This window comes from Brassica oleracea, chromosome C8 (assembly GCF_000695525.1).
Source record: "Brassica oleracea var. oleracea cultivar TO1000 chromosome C8, BOL, whole genome shotgun sequence".
Classification (NCBI taxonomy): Eukaryota; Viridiplantae; Streptophyta; class Magnoliopsida; order Brassicales; family Brassicaceae; genus Brassica; species Brassica oleracea.
In genome coordinates this window covers 617,056-627,411 of record NC_027755.1, presented here as the reverse complement: position 1 = coordinate 627,411, position 10,356 = coordinate 617,056, and the positions used below count along the sequence as shown (strand labels likewise).

Genomic DNA, 10,356 nt, shown 5'->3' with positions numbered 1-10,356 from the left:
GGTAGTGACAAATGTCACACTCCTCCCTGGCCATGTTTTATTATAATGATTAAGCTAATTGCTCTCTCTATAATTTTCCCAGGTAACCACCATCTCTATTTTGTCTCTACTCCAAGATGAGCACGTGGTAATGACACAGCACAACTGAATATGAATCACTCTTCTCCCTTTCTCTTTTAGCCACGTATCCCTTTTCTTTAAGGATAATTAAATAATCCAACTTGGTAACCAAAACTCTTTTCTCATTGGTCACCTTACTCCTTAAAAGATTACTTAATTATCCAATTAAGCAACTGGCTTACTTTTAATGCCTCGATAGCTCCTCAACTTTAGCTTAATATTTATGTCTTGAGAAAAATTTATTTTTGAAAAATAAATTACTAACTCGTAATAAATTCCCAAAATAAATTACTAGAATTATTTATTTAGAAATAATTCTTTTCCATGAAGATGGGTATTACAAATAGGATTGACACGTGAACGTAAACTTCTCATAACCATAATTAACTTTTAAATTGTTAAATCATTATATAACATCGAATTGACATAGTTTCTTTGTAACCAAATAGTAGACATGAGATTCTTCGGCCTACATGTTAGGTTTTTATGCGACAAATAATTTTTTGACCTAAAATATTTTAAAAATAGGATCAGTTCATTAGCAAACAAATTCGTTTTTAAGAAATTGTTTAAAAGCCAAAAATATTAATTCGATCAATAATATAAATTTTATTTTCCATAAAATATTTCTTAAATGATTTTCATATAAATTTACATCCATGCATTGACTTTATTAACATTTTTTTAGAAAAAAATATTTTCTATAAAAAAAAAAAATTTATATATAAAATACATTTTGAATCACTTTTAGAGGGTCCCGTCAGATGACACGTCATCAATTCGTGGTCTCTGGAAGCCGACACTGCATTTTATTATAGAGTGGAGCCCATTATTGAAAGCCCAATTTTTTATGAGCCGAACAATGTTTCTAGGGTTTCGTCTTCGATACCAAAACATTTCTTCCGTTCGTCTGAAACGAAAACGATCGAGTGGCCAGGTATTCTCTTCTCTCCCGTCGCTCTATATTCTCTTCTAATCTACTGAAACGCTCAGAGTTAGATCAATCGCCTTTACCCTCTTCTTAACTCACGATCTGACATTGAATGCGAGTTTACCCCCTGAAAGTCTGTGTATCTACACCTATGTAAAGGTTAGCATCCTTCCCTTGAACATCATCATCTCAATCCTTCAAAACGCCAAAGCTTAACTACTTTCTTTGAAATGGCTAACTCATCGATTCTCCTTTCTGATTTGAAGTCCAGACGCTGCTCCTACACCGTTCAAGTGATGTTCCCCAACTGACGTGTAGTTGATTGAGGCAGTATTTGAAAGAGAACGTAGCTTTGGATACCTGAGCTTCGGGATGGGACCCAAGCGTGAGGTCATTGGTAAGGCCTTCTCTTTCTTTTATAACCAGTTTTTCTGTTATTCTCTGATTTTCAATTCATGAATCGATCTACTGCTCGGTATCAGTGAAGGTTCGATACTTGGCCGAGCTATGGAGGAGAGTGGTCGCGTGATTGAAGCCGCCAATTAACTTACCTGATATGCATGTGATGCGTCGTCTCAAGTGATACTAGGCAAGGTCTCATTAACTAAAACTATATATGAAAAGTTATGCAGTCATGTACTTAACCGTTCACAACATGATTTTTATATTTTTTATTGGCAGCTGAGCAGACAAGAAACAACATGGAGAGTAATCATGAAGTCTATGCTATGTTAAAAGGTAAAGATTTGATATTGTAAACATATGCATTTACCACTGGAAGCTATTTTCTTATTTTTTGAATACTAGGCATGGTGTAGCTGCTGTTAAATTTTTTACTCAGTTCTCACCTTGGTCATCTTCTTTATTGAATGTCTTCCTCCCACTCACAAACAGGTTTGAATTCTTGGACATGGTGGTGATGCACGAAGTGTTCTTGTGGGAACAAGAAAAGAATGAAGCGAATGGACAAGAAAAAGAACAATGCCGATCAACTCGCTGTGGGTCGCAAAAAGGCTAGTTCCACTTTTTGGGTGACGTTGCTTTTTATCAGTACATGTCACCAAGGATACTACTGTTTCACTTACGTCTTTTTGGTTGTGTACAATTGGCAGGCCTGGTGTTTTGGCTGGGGAAGCTACTGCGACCAAAGTGACTGATGTGCGCTCTTTTCCTTAAAAAAACTCATATGTATACATCTGCAGACGAAGTCATCAAATTCTCTTCTCGACTTTAACCAGAAAATGGGGTCTTCCTTGGTTTCGAGACTGTAAGGAGACACTCACGAGATTTTCCATGGTAAGCTTTGTTCATCTCAATGAAAGACTTCTGAACGTTTGCATTTGCAGGTATAGAGAACACTTTTAATAATTGATCATGCGTACAAGAGATCTAATTTTCGAAGGATTTGACTGCAGCTCTAAAGTACTCGGGATCCCCACTGGTCTGTATAGTAACCATCCAACCCGGCTTTTCTTTTCACTTGATATATTTGCATGACCTCTTTTATTATCCCTGCATTTGTTGTCATTTAATTGGATACAACTTTAAGATTGAACAGTATCTCCACCTTATTATAAACATGGTGGGAAATGGATGAACCAATAGGTTAGGTTTTGTCCACGTAGAAGTGTGGATTCCTATGATTCGAAGTTTCCATCAATGTCACTATGTAACCTTTCATTGCCTCTATTCCCCTTTGATTTTGAGCCTAACATAACTTCGACTAAGTTTGTTTTATAACCATTTGTATCCATAGCAAAGAGATTTAATAAAAAATAGTGATACTCAATTATTCTAATTTATATTCCTAGATTAAGAAATTAAGAATTATAAGTTCAATCCACATATTTTTCATGTGCTTTCATAAAGGGAAAATTGGTTTTAGGCATTTTGTGCTACAAAAAAAAAAAAATTCTTGCGTTAAATCCTATATTTTTATTAATAGGAGCTTTAGGTATAATTTTTTTTATCTGACGAATAAAAAACAATATCTCTGATATAAAAACCAATCCAGATAAAAGAAAATATTCTACTTTTTTTCTAATACTTTTTAAAATTTTAAATAATTTATTCATCATCTGCCATTTTTTACTAATTCAAAATGTACAATTACAAGGTTTGGTAAAAAATAGTGTTAATCCATATAAAACTTCAGAGATAACAAATCTACTAACTAACATGCATATGACAAATCAGCTAATATAGCAAAAAAGAATATTCATTACAAAAACAAATAAATGAATGTTTCAGATTCTTTGTGAAGTAAACACTTCTTTTTCAACAATAGTTTTGCACTGAAAAACACAAAATATGGTAATCACATTAATCTACAAATCTATGAACCTTATATACTAAATCACAAGTCACCAGACGAATCAGATACTGCCATATGGAAATTAATTTAAATTTTAAAAAAAGAAAAATGCAAAAAAAAAATTGAAATTAAACGTTTAAATCAAATAACGTATCTTTTATCAACTGCTTCTATTAATTTCTTTTCTTTACAAAATAAAATCCCTAATACTTCTCACACTACACCCATTATCTCTCTCTGAAACCCACTCACGTTGCCATAGTTTTAAATTCATCTCTTCCTCATTTAGAAATTGTAAGTTATTTTTTCTTTTGCAACAACTCCATTGATTCTCTCTGAATTTTCAATTTCTAACCTTATTAATCTAAAGCTTCTAATGATCGTACTACAGTTTTAGATGCAGATCAAAATAGTTTCTCATCAAGTAGTGGCACAACAATAGTCTTCAAAATATACTTTTTCAACTAAATAAGCAGAAGAAAAACAATATATGCTATGGACTGATAGGTGGATCCTACTGCAAAATTGGAGGATGAAGATTAAAGTTCAGGTTTGTGAAACTAAAAACACACACAAACTCTTCATTCTCAAATAATTTTTTTTCATGAATTTTTGTACTCTGTTGATCGATTTATAAGTTTTCCCTCTTTAGATACTGGAAAAAGCTACGTACATACTCCATAGTGAAAAAGGTAAAGATAAACAAGATATGTAAATATCATTTCTAAATGGAAAATCAAATATTGATTTAATGATTTCCTGAACTGTTATTGTAGCGATAGTTTTTTTTTTTGAAACTATTGTTATAGCGATAGTTCAGAAAAGGAGAAATTACAAAAATGTAAAATGTGGAGATGATTAAAAGACAACAAATGGACCCAAGAAACTCATATGGTAGAGAAAACGAGAACAAGATATGCCTACTCTCTAGATCAAGATCTCACCTGGTCAGGTTGGTTTTTTTATACTTTATTTTATCTGTTTCTAATCTCATAGAAGTTTGGTGATAGTTTCCATGTTCTTAATGCAAGTATAGTTTAAGAAAAGAAAACCTAATAAAATACTAGGAAAACAGTACTACAAAACAAAAATAAATATAAAAGAAAAAGAATACAAATATATTAACGTTAATTATTTACAAAATATATGCTTTTTCTCGATTTGATATTTCATATGTAATGTTTTTTTGATAAGTAAATTATTATATAATGTTCATCTTTTTTTTTTGGCAACTATTATATAATGTTCATCTTGTGTCCATATTGGACTGTTTTATTTATTTTAAAAAAATCATAACTAATTTTCAGATAACATGATTTATTTAGTCTTCAAATACAATAAGATGTACAAAATTAACTAATATACATATTTTTAAATAATAACAATTTATATTAAATATTAATTCTAACTATTTAAATTATTTGTTAATTTTCATCCCGCCGACGGGCCGACCAAGTATATATATATATAATTATTGTACATATTCTTTGTACTGTATCTTCCTTCATCCCTTGCAATCGAATTGAATCTTAGCATTTATGTATTAAACCATCTTAATGAATATGTATAGCAAAAGACATGAACATGTTATGGTTAATGTTATATTAGTTATTTTGCTCGAGTCGGTCAGGACCCAAAGATTATCATAGTGGTTGATAATTGAACATGAAGAAGACCTTTTTAACACAAGCAAAATGTAAGCAATAACAACACGAAGAAAGTAATCTCTAAAAAGACTATTAACAATTATATTTGTAGATGCATGCTGAAGGCAAAAGTATGTCAGTAAAAATTCTATAAATTAATAATGTTAGAAATATAATATTTTATTAATTTATAGAATTGATAGTTTATTTTTTTTAAAAAATATATATATATATATATTGTATATTTAGTAATTAAAATAGAAAATCAATGTTTATTATATTATTTGGTGTATTTTTTTTTGGTTAGCTGTTCATTTAATAGCTCAAGTTGTGGGCAAACAAGCCGATTCTCCGAAGAGCACTTCCGTTTGTCCAGATCTGATCTATATTGGAGAAAATATAACTTCTGATTCTTGCTTCTCTCGCTAGCGAATCCGTCTGACCATTCCGACTCTGAGGAATATGAATCATACTCACATCCTCAAAGTTTTCCTCATACAAACAAATATTTTGTATCATTTATTTAATAAATGTTTCAAATTGATATTATTTATTTTTCTGATACTATTTATGTGATATTATATGATCTTTTTTCTTATACATTTTTTGAAAATGCAAACCTAAAATACAAACCACAAAATCATACAAAAAATAATAACCTAGATCACAAGTAAATTAAAATTTTAAGTATATAGATATGTCTAATTATCATATATCACCATTTTAAGTAAAACTGAGTAGGTATGGTGTGTTCAATGCTAGTTAAAATTTTGGAGTAATAAATGTTTTCATTTTGGGAAGGATATTAATGGGAGGTAAATTATTTGTTGGCAATGAATCCAGCAGTTTTGGGAATTTTAAATTTATTTTTGTTTGTGTATTGTAAATTTTCAGGAAATACATTTCTTAATTGCTCCTCCGTATAATATTTCTTTTAGTAAAATCGTAATCAGTTATTTTGGAAAATATTAACAAAAATGAATTATATGTTCCTGGTCTTCTATGTGGAGTAGGAAAATATTAACAAGGTATAAATTCTTTCCAACTTTTGCACATGATGATTCAGCGAAAAAGATAGAGATTGACCAAGTATAACGACTTATACATCTAGTTTTTATCTAACATAATCTAAAGACTGGAACTCTGAAAGACTTAAAATCAATAGAAACATCCAAAGAGAATTTTTTTTAAAAAAAACAATGATTAATTTTAGTATTTATATAATATTGCTTATGAGGTACAAATCAACTACAAAAATCAAAATAAAACTATATAAGAACTTGTGGGAATAAAACAATTTCTTTTCTTTTTCTCCTTCTGCTTTTCATTTGATCACTCATTGTCCCTAAGGCTTTCACTGGTGAGCCAAAGTTTCTTCCGAACAATAAAAACCACATTGTTCTCACCATCTTCATTGTCTTGGTCAAGTTCTGAACCTGTAGTTACCTTCTCCAATGCCACAACCTCCCAATGCAGAGCCTTCATATACTTCTTGATCGATTCAACTATGCTCTCCTTATCCCTGATGATGATGAATCCTGTAGGTCTAAGAATCCTATCCATCTCAAGTAATAGATCCTCCACACTGCATCCTTTGCTTTTAATGTCTGAAAAAACAGTCCATGCGTGCAATAGATCGTATGTTCGCGGGTACGTAGAGAAAGCCTCACACCTAACAATAAAGAGGAATGGTGAAAACGTGAACTATTATTGTTAAAAAGTTAACGACTATGAGGTTTGTACCAGTTATGATTTGTCCCGATTAAACCGCGGTCGTAGATGAGTTTAAGAGTGTTGGGACCGTAGGGAGAGACAACGTTCATAACCCATACATCTTTGTCTTTAAGAGCAGCTGCGAAAGAACCCATGTGAGCTTTCATGTCCATTATGTTCCTCACAGTGTTTGCTTTTATTTTTGACGACATTAGGTTCCAGTAACTGTCCACTTGCTGTTTCCAAAGCTCCTGCAAACAAAAAGAAGATAAACAAAACAATATGCTTAAACTCTTTTTGTGTGTGTGTTCTATAATCTTTTTCAGAGTAAAAAAACCACTCGTACCGTGTCTTTCTCAAACATATGTGTTGAGTAACCAAAATCTGCAAGACGAGGAGGAGGAGAAGTCATCCTAGCTGGCCAAGGAGCTAACCCACTTCCCTTGGTTTTATGGTCATCTGTATTTAACAAAGAAACAAATTAGAGAAAATGGGAACTAAGTGTTGTGAACAAACGCAAATCAAACTCAAAGAAAGCAAAGAAACCAAAACGCTCAGATACCCATTTAGAGTTTGTAAATTATTATGCGAACGAAATAACCCTTTGGACCCATATTTATAATATCCTCAAACCCCGATTTCTTTTTTTATTCTTTAGAATACATATTTATCCTAGAAAAAGTAAAATTTCTGGTGTACCGGCCTAATGAATGCTAGACTTTTTACTGGTGCATAGAGATATAAGACAATTCCAAATTTAATACTAAGTATGTCTCAAAAAACTAATGTACTTACGCTTGGAGTAAGGAGTGATGCAAGCTTCCATTGACACACCATAAACAGCATCAGGATCAGCATCCGAGCGACAAAGAGGAGGCTGTGTCCCAGCCTCTCTCTCCAAGTAACAGTCATTACTCAAAGGTTTCTGCCAAACAACAGTTTGGTTTCTTTTAGCAGCGATTCTCCAACACATTCTTTCAACAAGGGTACTCATCTCCTTCCATATCCTCAAACTATCTTCGTCTTGCGCGTAAGCTTCGGGAGAGGAATAAGCGAAATAGCCTCCAGGTCTTAGCACTCGGTCCAGCTCGAGAAGAAGGATGCCGTCTCTTTGAAGCCAGTCGATCCTACACCGAGAGCAGTGAGCTAGCTCGAATGATCTGCTCGGGTAAGGAAGTCTCTTGGTGCCTAAAACGCCGAGGTAAGCAGGGATGCCTCTCTCTAATGCAAACTGGATTTGGTTCTGGTGAACGTCGTTAGGCGCTAATGACATTGCGATTATGTCAGATGAGAGGAGGTAAGCTCCGAAACTAGCAACTCCACATCCAACATCAAGAACCGTTCTTAATCTCCCTTGGTCGTTTAATACATCGTTAGAAAAGTTAAGCATCTGCAAGTCACAAGAAGCCAATAGAAACACATTTTTATATTAAATATTTTAGTTTTTTTTAATGTCAAGTTATAAAATTTTTTTTGATGAATTTTAAAAATTAGATACACAAACAAACCAATTAAACAGATTTAGGGATTTAGACCGATTAAAATATTTAGATTGATATAGACTAATTTCAACCGAAACAGTCTAAACCACAGTCTAAACCGACTTGAATCACATATATCAGATTTTAAGAAAATCGTTTTGGATATAACCGATTTTTAGAACATTGCATATTATCATTAACGAAAAAATTAAGCAAAGAGGCTTACATTGGCAATGGATGCAATGTACTTATCAGCTCCATAATGGAAATGAGTGCCACCACCTGGAAAATTGATCTTATCGCCTTTGACAACCATCCAGTTCTGGTCAGACTTCTCTTTAGCAAGGTGAGTGTGAGGTATGTTTGCTTGCCACACTTCATCTCTGCTCTTAGGCCACTTTATAGGAACCTAAAAGAACAAAAACAATCAGGACAAAGGTAGCAGAAAGTGGTGAAATCAAAAGCAAGAAGAAAGCAAAAAATGTAGCTACCTTGTAACCAGATGGAGGAGGAATCAAACAATTAAACTTTCTTTCTGGTGGAGGACAGTGACGTTCATAATGTTCCATTAGAGATAGATCAAGCTTCAACCTCATTTGGTAGATGAAGTTCCTATCTAAGCAAGGGATGATCTCTGAATGTCTGTCATCACAAACCTTAACATGTATACACCAAAGTTAGCTTTTGCATTAAGCATAAGTTTACATTTGAGTTTGGATAAAGCAACTTACAGGGAAGCTCTTTGCCACAACAAGACTGTCTTCTTCATTGCTCACAGATCCATCCTGTTTGGTATCATCATCATCACCACCCAAATAAGAAGATCCGAGTTTTCTCAATGATCTTCCATATTCCAATGCTGATGCACCTTGGCTAGAGGAATCATAGTACATATACAAGAAACAGAGGAATAAAGCCACCACGCAGATGGAAGCAATGAGGCGCTTCTTTTGGCCTCCATCAGATCTCCCTCTCATCATCAAAACCCAAAGAATCAAAAGAGATTCCTAAACAAAAACTTTCCTCTAGCTAACTATGTGAGTTTCTCTGCATAAATAAATAAAGAGAAGAATTAAACACAGTCAAAAGTGTGAGATAGTGTAATATAGATAGTCAGTGGCAACAAATTTTCAAAGTTAACAATAAATGGATGGAATAAAAAAACAGACTTGGAATGGAAGATTCAGATCCGTTTTTATTGTGCCAAAAACAAAACCTTAGCATCTTGAAACAGAACCTAAAGTTAAGTGGAAACCAAGTAACTGTAGTGTTTATAAATCTTTAGTTTTGGAGGAACCACCGACAAGTTTTGTTCTTCCTCAGACAAAACAAAAAGGATTAAATCTTTTAGAACTAAACTGAACTAGTAGATCTGGGAGTACAGAGTAGTAAGTAGTGTTTCCATTTTCTCGGTAATGAAAGTATCGATTTCCGGGTAAACTGAAACATTCATTGATTGTTAAAAAAAGAAGGAAAAAATGGAAAAACTCACAGAAGAACAAGAAGAGTCGAGAGATCCGAGAATGGGAGTGAGTGAAGTGACGAATAACTTTATAGATTCAGATCTCACAGGCGAATGATATTAGCCTTTTTCACTGGCTATATGTTTTCTTTTTGGGTGAATTGGCGAAGTAACACTAATGGGAGAAGAATTGAGAAACTAACCAAAGGAAAATCTGACAGTGCGGATGTGACAAGCTAGAGCAGTTTTGGACCCTTTTCTCCTTTGGTAGCGCGTATGCGTGAGAGTAGCTCAGACAGTTGTTTGCATTCTGTTCATACTGACCCCTACAAATGTACACCTATTTACTCTGCTCAGTCAAATCGGTAACCTAACACTTACATCAGTAATTAATTGAACTACGTTTCCCGCTTAAAACTTTGTGTGGCTATTAACACATATATTTTTCATTTAAGGCATATATTCTATTCTGTAAGTTCAGCATAGAAGAGTTTCAGAAACATGGCAGCAGATGCAGACAACGGAGCACTTAATACGGAAACAAATGAAGTTGAGGTAAATCGATAACTTTCACCATAGTTTGCATTAAATGGATCTGATGGGAATCGGGTAGGGTTGTATATGTTGGTGTGCTTATATAAGTGAGAATAGCTTAGATCTGGTGGGGATGGTTTTGAAGCTTTCTGTAC

The 10,356-nt window shown here is 33.4% G+C and overlaps 1 protein-coding gene and 1 long non-coding RNA gene across 7 annotated transcripts; one reads left to right on the top strand and one right to left on the bottom strand.

The window, feature by feature from the left end:
* Window positions 1-977: 977 nt before the first annotated feature.
* LOC106309573 lies at window positions 978-2,740 on the top strand. Of its 5 annotated transcripts, none has more exons than XR_001263594.1 (7): window positions 978-1,210; window positions 1,323-1,448; window positions 1,534-1,645; window positions 1,733-1,789; window positions 1,946-2,082; window positions 2,164-2,318; window positions 2,398-2,740. It is a non-coding gene; the product is annotated as an uncharacterized LOC106309573 (long non-coding RNA). The 5 variants fall into 5 exon arrangements; XR_001263595.1 differs by having other exon boundaries at window positions 2,164-2,347; window positions 2,467-2,740; XR_001263596.1 differs by having other exon boundaries at window positions 2,164-2,397; window positions 2,467-2,740.
* Window positions 2,741-6,177: 3,437 nt separating this feature from the next.
* LOC106312088 (probable methyltransferase PMT8) lies at window positions 6,178-9,849 on the bottom strand. Of its 2 annotated transcripts, none has more exons than XM_013749472.1 (8): window positions 9,693-9,849; window positions 8,937-9,252; window positions 8,697-8,861; window positions 8,432-8,614; window positions 7,520-8,114; window positions 7,071-7,183; window positions 6,755-6,975; window positions 6,178-6,683 (listed from the first exon to the last, which is right to left on the bottom strand). In XM_013749472.1, exons 2-8 carry the CDS (start codon window positions 9,183-9,185, stop codon window positions 6,344-6,346), a joined length of 1,866 nt encoding a protein of 621 aa, XP_013604926.1. In that variant the 5' UTR covers window positions 9,186-9,252; window positions 9,693-9,849; the 3' UTR covers window positions 6,178-6,343. The 2 variants fall into 2 exon arrangements, with proteins under 2 accessions (XP_013604926.1, XP_013604925.1); XM_013749471.1 differs by having other exon boundaries at window positions 9,698-9,848.
* Between the last annotated feature and the right edge of the window lie 507 nt (window positions 9,850-10,356).

Excerpts from the sequence above, each read along its gene's own strand:
- LOC106312088 (XM_013749472.1), bottom strand. The coding sequence starts at position 9,185 with ATGATGAGAGGGAGATCTGATGGAGGCCAAAAGAAGCGCCTCATTGCT. Across the intron at positions 8,615-8,696 it reads CTCCTCCATCTGGTTACAAG|GTTCCTATAAAGTGGCCTAA; the intron begins GTAGCTACATTT and ends TTGTTCTTTTAG. Across the intron at positions 6,976-7,070 it reads ATATGTTTGAGAAAGACACG|GAGCTTTGGAAACAGCAAGT; the intron begins GTACGAGTGGTT and ends TTTTGTTTGCAG.